Raw genomic sequence first — 20,793 nt, 5'->3', positions numbered from 1 at the left:
GCTGCTGTTGTGAGGCATGTTAAAAAAAATAATGCACTTTGTGATTTCAATAATAAATATGGCAGTGCCATGTTGGCATTTTTTTCAATAACTTGAGTTGATTTATTTTGGAAAACCTTGTTACATTGTTTAATGCATCCAGCGGGGCATCACAACAAAATGAGGCATAATAATGTGTTAATTCCACGACTGTATATATCGGTATCGGTAATTAAGAGTTGGACAACATCGGAATATCGGATATCGGCAAAAAAGCCATTATCGGACATCTCTAGTTTCGGTCCCAAATGATCTCAGTAAGATATTACAACTTGTTGCTGAGATTTGATGACCTATATTGAGTAAAACATGCTTGAAACTAGAATATCAACTGTTGCAAAGGTGTGTCATCAACACTCACAAGTATAAAACTACTTTTTTAAAGTAATAATGTTTTACTTCAAGCATGAAAAAAAAAGCATGATGTCAAGATAATGGCACTAGCATTGACTTAATTTAAGAATATTTTTCAACATATTGAGCAAAAAGGTCTCTTTTTTTTTTCTACCAAGAAAAGTGCACTTGTTATTAGTGAGAATATACTTATTTTAAGGTATTTTTGGGTTCATTGAGGTTAGCTAATTTTATTTGTTTTGGAAAGTCTTGACAAGCCGAATTTTCTTGTTCTATTGGCAGATAATTTTGCTAATTTGCTTAGTTCAAATAAAATACCCCTAATTTTTTTAATTTTTTTTTCTTGTTTTTGTACACTGACTTTCTGCAATGCGGTATATCTATTTTTAGGAACACTAATACAAAACCTCACAATAATGTCTGATTGAATGCTAAAAACGTTATGACAGACTGCCTTAAAAAACGGAATGAAATGTTTCATTTTTTACTGAATGACACCCAGAATGTACATGAAAATAAAGAGTGTGGGATTTACAATATTAACTATGAACGATAAAACACTGAATATTGACAACATATGAACGTCACACCCCCTCTCGATCGACATATTTTACAATCAAGCGAAACGCAACAAAAATGCAACAAACACAGCGAAATATGAACGTGAAGTGTAAAAAATAAACCCACCTACGATCTGATATTTCTGATATATCGCTAAGCTTTAGAACTTTGTTGTAAAAATCTCCTCCCGCGTCTGTCCCTGACACCCGCATTTCAGGCTGACACTCTGTGGAAATGCTCCCCACCCACACTGCTTGGTGCCTCGTCTGAGCTGCCATAGTAACTAGTATATCATGCAAAAGCGCAGATTCCAACCATTGAAATACTTTGTATAGTTCAAGACTAGAGATGTCCGATAATATCGGACTGCCGATAATTGCTTTAAAATGTGATATCGGAAATTATTGGTATCGGTTTCAAAAAGTAAAAGTTATGACTTTTTAAAACGCCGCTGTACGGAGTGGTACACGGACGTAGGGAGAAGTACAAAGCTCCAATAAACCTTAAAGGCACTGCCTTTGCGTGCCGGCCCTATCACATAATACCTACGGCTTTTCACATACACAAGTGAATGCCAGGCATACTTGTTCAACAGCCATACAGGTCACACTGAGGGTGGCCGTATAAACAACTTTAACACTGTTACAAATATGCGCTACACTGTGAACCCACACCAAACAAGAATGACAAACACATTTCGGGAGAACATCCGCACCGTAACACAACATAAACACAACAGAACAAATACCCAGAACCCCTTGCAGCACTAACTCTTCCGGGAACCTACAATATACACCCCCCGCTACTTCCTACCTACACCCCCCCCACCTCAACCCCGCCCCGCCCACCTCAACCTCCTCATGCTCTCTCAGGGAGAGCATGTCCCAAATTCCAAGCTGTTGTTTTGAGGCATGTTAAAAAAAATAATGCACTTTGTGACTTCATTAATAAATATGGCAGTGCCATGTTGGCATTTTTTTCCATAACTTGAGTTGATTTATTTTGGAAAACCTTGTTACATTGTTTAATGCATCCAGCGGGGCATCACAACAAAATTAGGCATAATAATGTGTTAATTCCACGACTGTATATTTCGGTATCGGTTGATATCGGAATCGGTAAGTAAGAGTTGGACAATATCAGAATATCGGATATCGGCAAAAAAGCCATTATCGGACATCTCTATTCAAGACTTACAGTCATTTAAAAACATCACTGTACATCATAATGGCGGCTACAGTTTCGATCTTAAAGATCTAAAAATAAATTTGGGGGAATGTCCGGCGGGCCAGATTGAAAAGCTTAATTTGCCCAGGTCTGCTTTAAACGGACAAGATCGGCAAACAGTGCCGCGCTAATTATGTGAGTTTTTAGAAACATCACAGGCTGTGAGATCACATCAAAGTGTAATATATGTTATTTACAGAAATACATATGAACATTGCAATATAATTGAGGAAATCGGTCCCTTGTTTCTTGTGTAGAAGAGAAGGAACACCAACGTATAACAATATATCGGTCATGACCAGTCCCTGCAGGTCATGTCGTGTTGTTATCCTTCTGGGTTTTGTGTTTTGTCTGTTATGTCTGTTTCCAGCCCGCCTTGCCGTCCTTCTTTTCTGTTCCATTACGGCAAATAAACTGCATGTCCTAGTGTCTTGAGTATCTTTATCAAGTGTCTATATCACTGGAGGATGATGCTAAACATGGTAAATATCGAGAACAAGCCAGGAGCATGGATGCTAATAGCCAAGCTAGCCGCTAAGATAGCTTGAAACAACGCCAACAAATAAGAGCTTTAAAAAATGTAGATAACTTTTATTGTTTCAGCTTTTTCAGTACACAACACGTAAGGGGAGGGCAGACCGATTCCATAAATTGATGGTGTCGATACCAAGGGTAGCTTCAGTGTATGATCAATACTAGAATGGTTAGATTGATATTTTCATTTCCTCAAAAAAAAAAATTTGGTTTCTGAAAAATAATTCACTCGACACATGAGGACTTTGAGGGCAAACACCAGAGGATTAAAAAGTTAAAAGTTAATGTCCCAACGATAGTCACACACACACACTAGGTGTGGTGAAATAATCCTCCGCATTTCACCCATCCCCTTGTTCCACCCCCTGGGAGGTGAGGGGAGAAGTGAGCAGCAGCGGTGGTCGCGCTCGGGAATCATGTGGTGATTCAACCCCCAATTCCAACCCTTGATGCTGAGTGCCAAGCAGGGAGGTAATGGGTCCCATTTTTATCGTCTTTGGTATGACTCAGCCGGGGTTTGAACTCACGACCTTCCAGTCTCAGGGGGGGACACTCTAACCACAAGGCCACTGAGCAGTAATGAGTAAACAAATGAGTAATAGTAATTTTTTATTTTAGTTTAATTATTGTGTACTATTAACTTTGTTTTACTCAAACAGTTGTCGGTAATAAGAGTATAAGTTACTAGTTGAAAGATTGTGTTGATATGATTTAACTGTCAATACCACTCTCCATAGATACATTGAAAAATGTACGGTTAATATATGCGATCGGCATCCGTATTAATATCGACTAATCTCACTCATGGGTGATCGTATCGGAATGGGCAACTTAAACCTTGATCCCAAGTAATTATTATAATTTTATTGAACCTTATTTTAGTCAGAGTAAGGCGATTCAATTCATTTGCAATGCTGACCTAGCAAAGAGGCCGCATTAACATGACAGAGATGTTGTGATTTTGGAGTGTGATTATAATGTCTCATCATCTCTCATTTACCAACAATAAATAATAGACCGGGACCGGTCCGCGGACCGATTAGTACCAGGCCGCGCAAGAAATAAAAATATATATATAATTTTTTTTTTATTAAATCAACATAAAAAACACAATATATACATTATATAGCAATATAAATCAATACAGTCTGCAGGGATACAGTCCGTAAGCACACATGATTTTATGAAGAAACCCCCCCCCCGGTCCGTGGGACAAATTTTCAAGCGTTGACCGGTCCGCAGCTACAAAAAGGTTGGGGACCACTGCTATAGATTGCTCTCAACAGTTCAGTTTACAAATTGGTCTTAATGTTTAAGATGGACAAACACTTTTCAAGCATAAAACATACAAGGAGAATGTCTGCAACTTGTAGACGACACAGCAGACAGCGGACATTAATGGAATCTTTGGTGGTATTTTTCTGTAATTATAATTATTACCATTATGAGTTATATATACTGTAAACTAAAACAGTCCATTGTGCTTTTACTGCCATATAGTGTCTACTTTTAAGTCTGCGGGTTATAAAACGAGTAAAATATTAATACAATATCTGTTTTCCAATTTGTGTTTGCAAGCTTGTGCTTTTTGACGTTGAGGTTACAAGAAACACCTAAAACATTAATAACAAACTCGTAAAATCCCAAGTTGATTCAATGTCATTGAAAGCTTTAAAAAACATTGCAAATTTTCTCGCAACTTTCTAAATATGCATTTTAGGCCGCAACAAATCACAAAAAAAGCCTGCAAAATTCTGGACTGAGAAATAACCAATTGGACAGGTTGTACAAAATCTACAAATGCACTGTCAAGGTGCCCTCTAGCAAGGCATCAAACCCACAATCTGCTCAGGAGCCTAACAATCAGGGCCGGCCCGTGGCATAGGGCATATAGGCAAATGCTAAGGGCGCCGTCCATCAGGGGGCGCCACGCCAGTGCCACAAATGTTGGAGGAAAAAAAAAAAAAAAAAATTGGTACTATTATTTCTAAATACATACAATAATCCCACGTTAATTAAAATGCAAAGTAAAGCCTATTTAATAAAAATATTATTTGTTACAACATTACGCTCCCCCTCCCCCGGCACGGTGCGCCCCCTACCTTCCCGTATCATGACTCTTTTTGGACGTCACCACATAAAAAAATCAACACAAGATGTCAAAACGGCCAAAACTGTCAGGTGCCCAGGGAAGAAAAAAGAAAAAAGAAGAGGAGGAGAAACGAGAAAAAGACAGAGGTAGCAGGTAGGTAACGTTAGCCTACATGCAATTATTTGTCTGTTACAGAATGTGATAGTAACCTGGCTTTTTAGCATTAAGCTAATGGTACATGATTCAGCAATTGCTAATCAATAAATAGCTAGTTCTGTTTTAACGTCTGGTTAATATTGTGGAGGGGGCTAAATTGTTATGGAAAATAATAATGTAACGTTAGGTAATTACAGTACTCCCTGGTGTACAGTAATTTGTAAGTCATTCTAGTTAATGCAATATTAAAAAGCACAAATAGAGAACTCTGTAGGATCCCCTTTTTTTGTAATATAGTTGTTAAAGTCATACTGGTTTGATATCTTGTTTTGTGCAGTGCCTTATTTATATTGTATTTTTCATTTATTTTATGCAACTTGTTGACACGTTTTATTTTGTGTTTATGTGTGTAAAAAATATTATATTTCATATATTCATTTTTTATTTTTTGTTTTCATTTATTTATCCATATTTTTTTTTATCTTGTTAACTATTCTGATTGTTAATTTGCTTTCTTTAAGTAAAAAAAAAAGGTCAAAGACAAAGCTATTCGGTTTCTTGTGAGTATATACACTTTACTGCCGATGTGGGGGGGCGCCACCTAAAATCTTGCCTAGGCCGCCAGAATGGTTAGGGCCGGGCCTGCTAACAATGATGCAAAAATATACTTAAATTATACTTACGGTAATAAAATAAAAACTAAGAAAAGATGGCACTTTTGAAACACTTGCATGGATCACTGAACTTTGCAAAAAGTCTCACAGATCAGCAAATGTCCAAAGTATTATGGAACACATGTCTCAGCCTTGACAATCCTGTTATTTTCAAGCGGCAGACCCCCCAAAAAAGTTTTTTACGGTCCATTTGTGCAACCCTACAGTCCAGGGGGTCCTCAAATGCGTTCAAGACCATAGTTGAACACAACTGGTTTACTTATCTCAGTGAGAAGGTGAAGTTTCACTAAACCAGTGCTTCTTAATTATTTTCTGTCATGACCCCCACGAGGCAGAGACATTTTTCTGTGACCGCCATGATTTGAATTACTATTGGGAACTCGTTAAGTATCTGAGATAACATCTGCAACAACTGAAACCAATTTCCATGTTAAGGTTATTAAGTCAGTGTGTAACATTCAGTCATGTCTGTTCAGTCTGAAATGTTCAATACACAGGAAAACAAGTGCAATTTATTCACGGAGTTGTACATTTTTATAAAGCTGACAATAATATTGAAAATGTTTTAGAAATGTAAACATTGATCGCTTGTTTTCAAAAAGGAACTATGATTAATTTTTTGGATTGTTTTGTCAAAAATGTGCAACAATATTTTATATTTTAGCTTATCAGAAAGGATAAAAGTGCATATTTACATTTACTTTCCCTGAATATATATATAGTGTGTTAAGTTGGGATCTGTACTTTGTTTATTGCAGTAGAAAAAAACATCTCACAGAGAGAAAATGCTGCAAAGGGTAGTAGAATGTGATATAGGATCAATTTTAAGGTTTTTCTTATGGTTCATAAATGTTTTTATGGTATTGGGCCTGCTTATCTTTCAGATTTGCTTTAACCCTACAAACGAACCTTCACGGGCCCTGAGATCCTCCGGCACTCATCTTCTAATCATTCCAAAAGTCAGGACACAAAGTCACGGATGGCATCTTTCCACCATTGTGGCCCCCGTCTATGGAACAGCTTGTCGGAGGACCTCAGGGCTGAAAAGAATGTTCATGTTTTTAAGAACAGGTTTAAGACCCACCTTTTTGATTTGTCTTTTACCTATTAATAATTCATTTTATTGAAGTCATTCGTACTTTACTTGTTATCTTATTAGTTATGCAATATTTTTTTGTTCTATTTAATATTTACTCTATATTAATTTTATTTTTATCTTTTTTATTAATGAATTATTATTTTTGATCGTCCTACTTGTATTTTAACCCTTATCTCTCCTCATGGTTCTTACTATTTTACAGGTTTCACTATTTATACTTTCCAACGTTCCTCAGAAGGAGCCATCTGAAGGGGCGCTATGTGTCAGTGTCCTGGTGGCCATGGTCTGATGACCTCCTGGTGCAGATGGCTTCTGTTATAGTGTTGACTCACATCTCTCCTTTGTACTCAGCCATGCATTCATTTGTTCATATAGTTGCATAGGTGTGTATAAGTGTGTGTGTGTTTGGTATTTGTGTCCGTGCGTGCATGAGTATGTGATAATGGGGGATCTGGGTATTGTTTGTAAAGCCCTTTGCGTTGCATTTCTTTTATGTATGAAAAGCGCTTTATAATGTTTGATTGATTGATCATGTCCTATTGTTGCTACGGTGGAAACACAGACTCTGGGCCTGATTTACTAAAGGTTTGCGATGACTAAAACACGTGCAAACTTGATAGCATACGTAAAGCTGATCTACTAAACGTGGATTGTGTCTGTTAAGTCAGCAGAATAAGGCGTGCAATCCATGTTGTGTCCCTGTCTTCATTAATATGGAAAATATATGCTGATCATCAAAACGCACAATATCGGGAGGCGAAAATGCAACTATATTATACAGCACGCCGAGTGTGATTTATCAACATTCATCACCATTTTATTTAGCACGTTTAAAAAGGATGCCCAAACTGTGACAAAAAGAGTGCTTGTGCTACAAAGACACGTGATGGACAGTATCATCCGCCTAAGAGTATGTTTCAACATACAACAGTCAAAAATAAAAGATATTGGACACATCGTCTAATCAGCAATATCCTTTTATAATTTCATATCTGCCGGGTGACTTAAGAGGCTGATTAAACCGAATTAAACTGATGTTTTTGCTGTCATTTAATATGTATTTAATGCCGTTCGTTTCCTCATATAGAATATATATTTCTAACATATATCCTATATTATGATAAAAACTTCTTGAAGTATGTATTTTCTGGGTCTTGAGCACAGTAGTGCAGCCTCTCTCTCATGCACCTCAGTCGCCTTGTGGTTAGAATGTCCGCCCTGAGACTGGAAGGTCGTGAGTTCAAATCCCAACCGAGTCATACCAAAGACGATAGAAATGTGACCCATTGCCTCCCTGCTTGGCACTCAGCATCAAGGGTTGCAATTAGGGCTGCAACTAACGATTAATTTGATAATCGATTAATCTGTCGATTGTTACTTAGATTAATCGATTAACAATCGGATAAAAGAGACAAACTACATTTTTATCCTATCCAGTATTTTATTGGAAAAAAAACAGCATACTGGCACCATACTTATTTTGATTATTGTTTCTCAGCTGTTTGTAAATGTTGCAGTTTATAAATAAAGGTTTAATAAAAAATAAAAAATAAAAATAAAAATTAGAAAAATAAAAAAAATAAATAAAAAAAAGCCTCTGTGCATGCGCATAGCATAGATCCAACGAATCGATGACTAAATTAATCGGCAACTATTTTTATAATTGATTTTAATCGATTTAATCGATTAGTTGTTGCAGCCCTAGTTGGAATTGGGGGTTAAATCTCCAAATGATTCCCGAGCACGGCGCATGCTGCTGCTCACTACTCCCCTCACCTCCCTGGGGGTGAACATGTGGATGGGTCAAATGCAGAGGACAAATTTCACCACACCTAGTGCGTGTGTGACGAACGTTGGGACTTTAACTTGAACTTAATGCTTCTTCAGCGGTAAAAAAAAAAAAAGCGAAAGTGGTGTCAAAGTAGATCTTCTAAAATGACCCTAATAAGTGGTAGATATCTCCTGCATGCTTGGAAACATAGTTTTAGGATGTGGTGAGCGTTTCTTGCAGCGTGACCACAAGAATGCAGAGAAGGGCAGGCAGAATGCAGGTAAAACTAGATTTAATTGCCACACGAGGCAAAGAACAAACAATTAGCGCACACACGGCAACAGTCTTCAAAATAAAATGATCCAGCCCCATGTGCAGGGCAGGTTGGCTTATAAAGAAGCCTGATTGGCAACAAGTAACAGGTGTGTCTAGAGTGCCAATCAGAGACAGGTGTGGGAGGCAGCGCTCAGGACAGATGCGCAGTCACCAGAAATAGAAACTAGAATAAGAGCGCTGGACAGGAAAAGAAACGAGATGTTGATAACAAAACCAAAATAGTCATGAAAGATCATGACACATAGCAAATAGGGTGAAACCAAATTCTATGTATACTTGTGGGTCTTTTTATTCTGTTATCGTCACTTGTTTTCATTGCCACTGACCACGAGTCCTTTTTCTTTTCATTCCTGTCACAAACGCATCTCACCACTTTTGTTAGCTCTGTATACGTGTTTCTGTCTACTTACTGCTTCCGTGGGGTAGAACAGTTGTTGATTAAATCTATCACTACTACCACCTTTTGCATCGGTCAAACATGAGTTGTAGAGTGTAGACACAAATCATGAAAATCTCCCTTGACATCTCACCGACACGCCCCACTAAACGACGGAAGCGTGTCCCCAAGCTCTGTCTTCTTAGCACTATCGCTAGACAAAGGCTTTGCGCTTGGGAAGTTGTTGCATAAGCTTCCACAGGCCACATTTCACGGCTGTGAAAATGCACACCGAGGTAAAGAGGTGTTTTTGATCTCCCCTAACACGGCAAATACTTCAACAGCTGCTATTTTATTATTCACTACCATGTACAATGGCATGCTCAGGTTTTTGGGGAATACGAGCTGTCTCAAAGCATTGTTCTGTTTTGGGTTGAGCTTCCCCACCAGTAGTCACAGTGAACCCCGTAAGATAAAAACCAAAACATCCGGTGTCTCACTGGCTAACATCAGCTAACAGCTAGCAAGACCTCACTTCATTTTCCCAATAATGGAAAAGAAGAAATTGAGTGCGAAGGACAGTGCTAAGAAAAAGAAACAAATGATAATAATTCAATAAGAGAAAGAAATTATCGGTAAACATGACATGTATCCGACTTGACGAAACTGGACGAGCTAGTCTGCAACTTTCTAAAGCGCATCGAGTCGATAACGACAGCGAAGGACGTTAAAATATTATCTAAATGGCAGACGGTTATTCTTGAAAATATGGAGAAACAGCTCGCAGGAGATACCGTAGAAGTCCACTCTTCAAGGTAAATGCTGTACATTATTATTAGATTTCTTCATAAAACTACTGTAGTTGTTTGTAGTACATTCTATTCTATTGTTTAAATACAATATTCATTAAATGATAGTTCTGTTTTCTAATTAAAAAGCATGTTATATGTTAAAACTGTGGCGTTTTTGGGGGCCAAGCACAGATTAAATGAATTTCAATTGATTTCAATGGGGAACATTGAATTGAGATGTGAGTATTTTGGGTTACAAGCTAAGTCACGGAACCAGTTGCGCTCTTAAAACTTAAACTGGTAAGCTGAGGTAGCACTGGACTTTTCTATTTATAAGCGTTGATATTCCTGCCATTTTTTAATACATGTTAGTTGCTGTTTGCTGCTTCCTTGTATTGCGTGTGCCTTGCTGTTGCCATCTGCAGAGCATATGAAGAACTGCGCGAAGAAAAACGTCTCCAGTGAGACTGAATGGATTATATCCGGGTTGTGTTTGGTGGGCCAAATGAAAAGCAAAGGCGAGCCGGATGTGGCTCGTGGGCCGCCTATTGAGGAGCCCTGCTATAGACCATCACTATCTTTTACACTGGGACATGAAGCTGCACTGTTAAACGCTGATTCTCCGGCTGACCTCAGTCCTGACACCTGTTTGTAATAGCAGTTCTGCCAGAGGCCATTAGGATCTGTCCACCTTCTGAAAAGACCTTTCTTCTATAGCTTCAAGCCCAACTGCATGTTGCTGATTAATCAAATCAAGATGTACAAGACAGCCTTGTCATGATGCTTAGGTGTATGAGAGCGCATGTTTAGTCCTGGTTAGCGCATTACCGCTTGTACTGTAAGTGTTTGAACACAGCAATGGATTAGAGATTGTTCATATTAGGAAACCTGAATCTTTATTTGACATTTTACTGGAATATTTTATTAAATGTTTGAATTTTTTTTAATATATTTGACATTGATTTGATCAGACTTATTGGACCACTGTCACACTCTTAAAGGGCCTTGTCTCAAATGTATGGAGCTGATTGGTCAATCCCCTGTGGACCCAAATTGTAAACGACAGTTGCTGTAATCATACCGTAACAGCAAACGGCATTGCCCTGCAAATCATGATTTGTCTGAAGTTGACTGCAAGAAATTCCTAACAGTAATGCAAAGTGAAAAGACTCTTATGACTAAAAGAGTGGTTGTTCTTTTAGAGGGGTTGATTTTCCATCAGTGTGACTTTACTGAACGACCAAAATTATCCCGTGTAAGACTTTCTACAAGATGTTGGAGAGTGTCTGTAGGTTTTATTGTCCATTCATCCAGAATAATTTCTGTGTCACAAGTCCTGATTTAGTTGATCTCAAAGGTGTTGGATAGTGCTGAGCACAGCAAACACATCCAAGCATGCCTTAATGGACCTTGCTTTGTACACTGAGACACAATCATGCCCAACCAAAACATTGGAAGCATTGATGGGTCCAAACTGTCTTAACACGATTCAGTATCACGGGTTAATAAATAAAGAGGTGTGTCTGTGCATGTTTGCTGTGGTAGATCATGAGACCGCTGGACAACAAGGATGTTTTACTTCAGATGTTTTTTTTTTATATACTGAAGTAAATAACACGTGATAGGACAAAGATAAGTCTACAAGGAAAACATATTGTAGCTTTCAAACAGTCACATGATACTAGAATGGGATTGGGCTGCAGGATAACAAGGCTGTGTAAAGGTTTTCCATCAAATCCAAACGAAACTAACTGAAAACACATCTGAATTTTGTTTTGGCCCCAAATCACTCCAGATTACACAGGCCTGTTCTGCAAAGCATGTCAACAATCTTCATATGTTTTAACATTTCTTCAGAAACAAGCCTAGGGTGGGTACAAAATGCTGTAGTAAGAAGAACATATAATTAAGTTAAGTCTATTGACCTTACTTTGTCCGTACTGGCCGTACTGGTAGGACGCCATGTGGTCGACTGTGTAGGCCTGGGAGCTGTAGGAGGCATGGCAGTAGGACTGGGAACTGGGCAGGGAAGGCAGAGCTGACATGGAGGGGACGCTGGTCAGACCTTCAAGACCTTTGATGTGATCCATTCGTTGGCTACAGCTGGCGGCTATGCCAGCAGGCGGTTCAAGACTCCCAGTCAGGGGTGAGATGGCGTAGTCACTTTGAGGTTGTTGTGGAACACCACCGGGATTCAACAGACCCATCATCTGAATGGAAGACAGCGATAAACAATGCAGATTTTAATGATTGCCAAATTTTACATCTTACTAATTAATATGTGTAATTCAAAAAATTAAAATATATACATTTGGGATTGAAACAAAGGCTGATCTACTGCTGTAATTTTTCTTAAGACATCTCAGAATGTGTATGGTCTTGATGACTTTTGTATGCACTCCCGACAATGTTCCTTCTGGGGGATCTACTTTAAGACTTGGATCATGGTGTCGGTCAGCTCTTGGACAGCCTGTAGTGTGTCCAGGTGGAGGTAGATGCAATTAAGCATGATACCAGAGATGCTCGATAGTTTTGGAGCACAAGCAGGCCTACCATGTCCGTTTTTCTTCTCCGCAGCTTAATTCACTTGATGGTCAACCAGCTTGAGTGTAGCATTAAAACAAGTAAGAGTTTGAGCAAAAAAAGCAGTATTGTTGTTCTTATTTTTGGGTGTTCCAATCGTTCAACTAGAGAGATAGGAAAGCGCTTTCATACAGTCCTGAAAGAAAACATTTATAAAGGTTATAAAGTCAGGGAAATAACGAATGTGCATCGAAGGAAATGTCTCTTAAAAATACAGTATCACTTTCATCATCTTGTGGAATACAATCAGACTTCAACCCAATATTCTCTATTTTAAATCGTTGTAAGTGTTAAAGGAAGTGAAGGAGAGGCGAGCAGTAACGTCTTAGTGATGATAAATGGTTAAATCTTTCAAAATGTATTTTTTCAAGAGTGTATAAATCTACTCCATTCAATTTTAAATATGTTCTCATGATCGCCTAAGCCAGGGGTGTCAAACTCATTTTAATTGGGGGGCCGGACTGGTAAAATCATGGCACGATAACTTTTCTTTGTTTGAAAAAGTACAAAACATAATGTTGTTGGGGGTTTTTTTATACTTACATGTTGCAGTTATAAGTAGTCTATCTTTATTTGTCGTTATTAATACTTTCTGAATAAAGTATGTGATAATGTTCATCAGTCAACTCACTGGTGTTAATTTTCAATCTATCAAGATAAAAAAATAATATCAAAATCAAATTATAGGATGTTATTTATGTAGTTTGATCATTTTCCTCGACTGGTGCACGAACATCATATATACATACATATGTAGCATAATCTACAAAGATACAAAGAATTGCTTTTGCGACATCTTGTGGACACATTTAGAACAATTTCGGCTATTTTATACTTAGCAAACTCATCCCACGGGCCTGATAAAACCTGTTTGCGGGCCTAATGCAACCCACGGGCCGTATGCTTAACACCCCTGGGCGAAGCCTTTCAAAATACGCTGAAATTTGCACTGATGCTGGTAAATAAACAGTAGCCTAATGGGACTCTAGACCATCGCCTGCAATTGCCCCTTCATCCTCTAAAGAAACAATGACACACATGATGCCAAGTATTATGATGAACCAGAAATAGAATCCAAGAGCCATTGCACCAGTTTATGGTCTGATAATGGATGTGAGGAGCTCATCCCAATAATCTGTTGGCAGTCAGGCTACCTCTGGCCTCCAGGGGTATGCCTCTGCCTTGACTTGATTGGGTTGTTGGTTAACTTACATTGAGATGATTAGGTGTTCCCATTATATTTTTATCAGAGAACATGAATAATTGTTGAAGCAACCCTACAAAAGGCTCCCAGCATACAAACAGCACCAGAAAAAGACAATTAACCAATTGGTCACAGATCTACAACCACAGTCATTTTAGAATTCCACAGATACAAAAACCCATGGCACAAGATAAATTATCTCTGAGAAAGATTTACTGGTCTCGAAAGAAAACTTAAAAAAGCGTTAGCTCCTGACCTGTTTTTTATTAGTGACACAATAATCAAATTTGGAAGACTATTATTTGGCAAGCAAAGGACGGAAAAGTACCGCAGGGCAAATGGATTCAACTGGTATCCATCCTCAGATGCTCACTGAATTCACCAGCAAAAATCAGAAAGACGATAATAAATGTAGGCTGTGTTCATCACCTTTAAAAGTAAGTGTAATTGAACCTGCTCGCTCTAAATGTATCGCATCCCACCTCCATCAGATCAAGCAAAAGCCTCAAGGCTTCTCAAGTTGTCCTAATGAGAAGCAGGTATGCAGAACTATGGGTCCTCCCGACCCTTCCAGTTATTCTACATCCACTCACACATATGGTCTTGTTTAAATCATTTCCCAAGTAGGAGAAAAGGGATGAGTCCATATTGATTTGGAGAGAGGAGATGTTTCCTATCATGCCCTGTAACATTTTCCTGAATTTGTGTTTCCAAACACAATACTTGTATGGTGCACACATAAATGAGTAGCAAAACACAGTTGCCAAAGTATATCACACAGTCAAACTGTTAATCTAGTCTTGTGACTCTCATGTGTCATATTTCTGTTTGTTACATATCTTTGCCCGTCTCACTGTCTCACTCTCTCTTTCTTTGGAGCCTCTCCAGCCTCAAAAGAGGGCTGTTGACTCACCATTCCAGGGTGTTTCTTATCGAAGCACTGCCTTTGCCAGAGGCTCGAATCAGTGGTCAAGGAGTTTGCAAAGAAGAATGTCGGGACGAAGGGAAAAACATCTGAGTCTGGATATTTTTTCTCCGCCATATGAAATATATACAAATAAAAATGAATTTTGCTTTCACAAGAGGGGAAACCAGTGCAGGCATTTAAAGAATGTAATCACAAGACACATTCCTTGAGGCACAATGTGTAACTGTGTATGTACATGTGCACAATTTTGGTAAATTAATTTGGATTGTATGTTTTTTGCATACATATTTTCATATCTAAAATCATGTAAAAAGACAACATTATGTAAAAAAAAGCAAGTGGTAAGTGATATAGTTTTTAAAATTCATATAAAGTATAATAAAGGTGTAATCCAAGTAATCAAGTTTCTAAAGTGCGCTTATCATAGTGCTTAAGCAACCAATGTCACATTGTATTTGGAGACCAATAGATTAGTTGCTACATTGGGGTCTACATAAATGGGCTGGCGGCCGGACCCATAAAATAAACAACTACCGCCGCGTCCCGTGATGCCTTCTTCTGTTTCTCAGATACAAGTCAGGGCCTCTGCTGCCACTAGTTCCCAGAATGATCAACGTTTCATAGCGGAAATACCGGACGTTGCCGATCTCTATAACGGACATATTATTTGAAGATTTTGACGTCTTCGGAATTTTGCAAAAACATTATTTCAGCCTACACATCGTTCTGGTAGCTTTTTGGATTATTACAATTAGGTCCGATCCAATAATGATATTGGCTATCAGACCAATATCAGTTAAAAAAAAAAATCATCAGATTATATCGGCTGGCATTTAACATTTCAGATATAAACTCTGATAAAAGCAGTCCTGCAGTGCAATTACTTATGCAAAGCTGGACAGCCAACTAACATCGAAATGACCTCAAACAAGCACACAAGGTTGGTCTTTTCTTGCATTTTAGTCAAGTCATACACAAAAAGTAAACATGAAAGGGTTTATAGGCTACTAGGAGCTAGCAGCTAAACAACGACTAAGCACACAATAGCACAAAAGCTAGACATATACAATAAGTGTCGTAAATTCAACATTATTGCAGTCTAAAACACCAAATTTTTCAAAATCAAATAATTATACAATTACTTGCAGATACAAGATCTCCATGGCAGAAGCATGTTAGAAAGTATCCAGTAACAAAAGTCATCATTCAACCTACTGCATCATGATTTTAACTTGATTAATTATTGTGAATACTAGATTTTGCGAAAAAAGCAATTACTACTCCTCTTTAATACAAAAGGGGAATTATGATTAGTTTCGTCTTTTAGGACTTATTTGTTAGATGGCAATAATGTATAGGCTATGCCCAATAAGCCAGGAAGTAGTATTTGCCATTTAGTTTGATGTACCAGTCTTTTCTTTTGTTGAGCCCTACAAAGTGTTTATGCTGTAAGTACTGTGTTTATTACACACCAACGGTTTGATTGTAATGTGCATCTTAGGTGTAGTTTTGATTACCAAATTTAAAAGTGTTGAAATCGCCATGTAAAATCGCTATTGTTAATTAGTAGAATGTCTATGGCATATCCTAAGTAAACTAACATTAGTCTATAACATTTTCAAAAGTGGAGCCTTATTGTACTTTCCAGCAACTTCTTCTTGCTTTTCACAATGGAAAATTGTAACGTTACCTCGAGGCAGTCAATCTGAGTCTGCTCTGAGCACTTGGCTGCTTGTTTCTTGTTGCTGTAGGTCTACCCATCCCGACATGTGCATTGCAAAATGTTTGGGACTGAATTGCTGGGGTTCTTGGAAGTCTGACATCAGGTAAAATATATATATATATATATATATATATATATATATATATATATATATATATATATATATATATATATATATATATATATATATATATATATATATAAATATACATATATATATATATATATATATATATATATATATATATATATATATATATATATACATATATACATATATATATATAGTATATATATATATATATATATATATATATATATATATATATATATATATATATATATATATATATATATAAAACATATTATTACTTTTGTAATAATATTTAATAATTAGGTACAAATTATTATATAGTATATTTAAACTTGTATTGATATGTTTTTACATTTTGAAAGTTATTAAAATATAAGTATTTTTTCCATCCATCCATTTTCTTCCGCTTATCCGAGGTCGGGTCGCGGGGGCAGCAGCCTAAGCAGAGAAGCCCAGACTTCCCTCTCCCCAGCCACTTCGTCCAGTTCTTACCGGGGGATCCCGAGGCCTTGGCCTCCTGCCGGTCGGACGTGCCCGAAACACCTCCCAAGGGAGGCGTTCGGGTGGCACCCTGAGCAGATGCCCGAACCACCTCATCTGGCTCCTCTCGATGTGGAGGAGCAGCGGCTTTACTCTGAGCTCCTCCCGGATGACAGAGCCTCTCACCCTATCTCTAAAGGAGAGCCCCGCCACCCGGCGGAGGAAACTTATTTTGGCCGCTTGTACCCGTGATCTTGTCCTTTCGGTCATAACCTCAAGCTCATGACCATAGGTGAGGATGGGAACGTAGATCGACCGGTAAATTGAGAGCTTTGCCTTCTGGCTCAGCTCCTTCTTCACCATAAGTGGATTGATACAGCGTCCGCATTACTGAAGAAGCCGCACCGATTTGCCTGTCGATCTCACGTTCCACTCTTCCCCCACTCGTGAGCAAGACTCCTAGGTACTTGAACTCCTCCACTTGGGGCAAGATCTCTTCCCCAACTTGGAGATGGCACTCCACCCTTTCCCGGGCGAGAACCATAGACTCGGACTTGGATATGTTGATTTTCATCCCAGTCGCTTCACACACGGCTGCGAATGGATGCAGTGAGAGCTGAAGATCCTGGCCAGTTGAAGCCATCAGGACCACATCATCTGCAAAAAGCAGAGACCTAATCCTGCAGCCATCAAACCGGATCCCCTCAACGCCCTGACTGCGCCTAGAAATTCTGTCCATAAAAGCTATTAACAGAATTGGTGACAAAGGGCAGCCTTGGCGGAGTCCAACCCTCACTGGAAACGGGTCCGACTTACTGCCGGCAATGCGGACCAAGCTCTGACACTGATCATACAGGGAGCGGACCGCCACAATCAGACAGTCCGATATCCCATACTCTCTGAGCACTCCCCACAGGACTTCCCTGGGGACACGGTTGAATGCCTTCTCCAAGTCCACAAAGAACATGTAGACTGGTTGGGCAAACTCCCATGCACCCTCAAGGACCCTGCCAAGAGTATAGAGCTGGTCTACCGTTCCACGACCAGGATGAAAACCACACTGTTCCTCCTGGATCCGAGGTTCGACTATCCGGCGTAGCCTCCTCTCCAGTACACCTGAATAGACCTTACTGGGAAGGCTGAGGAGTGTGATCCCACGATAGTTGGAACACACCCTCCGGTTCCCCTTCTTAAAGAGAGGAACCACCACCCCGGTCTGCCAATCCAGAGGTACTTCCCCCGATGTCCACGCAATGTTGCAGAGTCTTGTCAACCAATACAGCCCCACAGCATCCAGAGCCTTAAGGAACTCCGGGCAGATCTTATCCACCCCCGGGGCCTTGCCACCGAGGAGCTTTTTAACTACCTCGGCAACCTCAGCCCCAGAAATAGGAGAGTCCACCACAGATTCCCCAGGCACTGCTTCCTCATAGAAAGATGTGTTGGTGGGATTGAGGAGGTCTTCGAAGTATTCCCTCCACCAATCCACAACAGACGCAGTAGAGGTCAGCACACCATCCTCACCATACACGGTGTTGACAATGCACTGCTTCCCCCCCTGAGGCGGCGGATGGTGGACTAGAATCGCTTCGAAGCCGTCTGGAAGTCGTTTTCCATGGCTTCCCCAAACTCCTCCCATGTCCAAGTTTTTGCCTCCGCGACAGCTGAATCCGCAATTCGCTTGGCCTGTCGGTACCTGGCTGCTGCCTCTGGAGTCCCATGAGCCAAAAGGACCCGATAGGACTCTTTCTTCAGTTTGACGGCATCCCTCACTGCTGGTGTCCACCAGTGGGTTCTAGGATTACCGCCACGACAGGCAGCAACCACCTTGCAGCCACAGCTCTAATCAGCCGCCTCGACAATAGAGGCACGGAACATGGTCCACTCTGACTCAATATCCAGTGCCTCCCTCGTGACATGTTCAAAGTTCTTCCGGAGGTGGGAATTGAAACTCTCTCTGACAGGAGACTTTGCTGGACGTTCCCAGCAGACCCTCACAATGCGTTTGGGCCTGCCAGGTCTGTCCGGCATCCTCCCCCGCCATCGGAGCTAGCTCACCACCAGGTGAGCTGGTTATTATGAGCTAATTCTTTTTTTAATAATTAAATATGTATTTATTTCTTAATAATTTGATGAAATCAGACTTTCTTGTAATTGTATTTATATTGATGCAAGGCAGAATTTCCCCATGTTTTTTAAAGGGCTTATGCCAGTCATGGTCACTTTGTTAGTGCCTTAATAGCCTTAAGACACAAAATCAGATTTTTTTACCCTAAAGTGACACAGCTAAGATTTTTTTTTGCCAGTCGAAACGGTCTAGAGTGCTTCAAATCTGATTTTCTCACATCAGATTCAGGCCACATCAGGAGGTAGTCCTGAATCCGATTGGAATCTGATCTTTTCAAATGTGACTTCAGTCTAAACACAATGCGACCTGAATGTGACCCGAATGTGACTTTTTCGTCAGCTTTGGACGAGCTACATCACGCCCGGAAAGACGCAATCGCGAGCAGAAGTGGATATTTCATATCAACATCCGGTTTCGGTGAGCAGAGTATTTAAGACGACTACATTTTCGGTGCATCACTTGTCAATAGTGCGCAAATGATAGGCTATATGTAATATATCAATATGTATTTTGATGCCGAAGACACAGCGATTGTTGAAAGACCGGAATTGACGCTGTGGCGCATTTGCTTACGTGTGAGTTTGAAAAAAGCTGATGTACTCTACTTAACAGCCATTAAAAGATTTAAACCCTCCCAAATATATTACACTATATATGTCCATTCATACATTATATCATTTTCATTTATTTTTACGTGAAGAAAAACACTTAAGTAGTAGTAGCGACTTCCTCCCTGTCAACTTCCTTTGTTTTCACTTCATCAAAGTGTGCATGCAAGTGACATCAATGCCACATTGGGGCCTGTGCGCATTTACACTGAAGTATGATAAAAATCAACTCTTTTTTGCATTGTAAACAGTCAGCTGGAAAAAAATCTGCTTAAAAAAAAAATCTGATTTGGGCCCCTTTGTCCTGCAGTGTATATGTAGTCATAGAAGTGAAAGAACAGGGAGAGGTGTTAGGAAGTATCAAAGTCAGACTCGCGCTAAGCAATTTACTACACAAACAGCACGATAAGAATTTGGAAACACGCTTCCATCTATCGATACACCCTGGACAAGTCGCCACCTCATCGAAGGCCAACACAGATAGACAGAACTATGCTAATTATTTTGGAATTTAAATGTTACTCTAGATACCAAACATAATTGATGTTAAAGGCTATTGTCTCACCTGTGGAGAGAGTCCATTTCCAATGGCTGGGTTCATGGGATTGGCTGGGCCCCCTGGACTCGCAAAGCTTTCTGAGTATCCTGAGAAGGAGTGGCGCCCAGAGGCTAGGCAGTAGGCAGAACTTCCTTCGCCTTGACCTCCACTACTTGACACTTGGTGGCCTGAGGAGGGAGGAAGAGGCTGTGGCCGATGTAGCGTGCTGGGCGGGTCAGCGACTAAAAACCAAGAAAATAAATCCTTCAGCATTTTCTATCATTGCCAAATTAAATATTAGGATTCACAATGCACCTTTTTAATCTATTAGATACAGCACTGGATGTAATGCAGTGCTGCACCAGTACTATTACTAGCCAGTACTATTACTAACTACACAACAATTAGTGTAACTTTAACAATATCAGTAAAAACAACATAGATACATCCTTGTGAATATATCTTCTCTAAGTTTAAGTGTGTTCATTAGAAACAAA

At 39.4% G+C, this 20,793-nt stretch overlaps 1 protein-coding gene across 4 annotated transcripts in view; it reads right to left on the bottom strand.

Moving 5' to 3' along the window:
• The window catches only part of LOC133663473 (paired box protein Pax-3-like), a 61,670-nt gene that overhangs the window by 2,174 nt on the left and 38,703 nt on the right, over positions 1-20,793 (bottom strand). For 2 of the 4 annotated variants that reach the window (XM_062067953.1, XM_062067954.1), the window contains exons 7-8: positions 20,324-20,538; positions 11,634-12,220 (exon numbers count right to left, since the gene is read on the bottom strand). In XM_062067953.1, coding sequence (XP_061923937.1) covers positions 11,876-12,220; positions 20,324-20,538 — 560 coding nt within the window. In that variant the 3' untranslated portion in view covers positions 11,634-11,875. Of the gene's footprint in view, positions 1-11,633; positions 12,221-20,323; positions 20,539-20,793 lie in introns of those variants that run through there. The other 2 variants (XM_062067957.1, XM_062067956.1) reach the window with 2 other exon arrangements.

This window comes from Entelurus aequoreus, linkage group LG13, assembly GCF_033978785.1.
Source record: "Entelurus aequoreus isolate RoL-2023_Sb linkage group LG13, RoL_Eaeq_v1.1, whole genome shotgun sequence".
In the NCBI taxonomy this organism is placed as follows: Eukaryota; Metazoa; Chordata; class Actinopteri; order Syngnathiformes; family Syngnathidae; genus Entelurus; species Entelurus aequoreus.
Note: the sequence above shows the minus strand (reverse complement) of the source record. Positions and strands in the feature narration are given on the sequence as shown.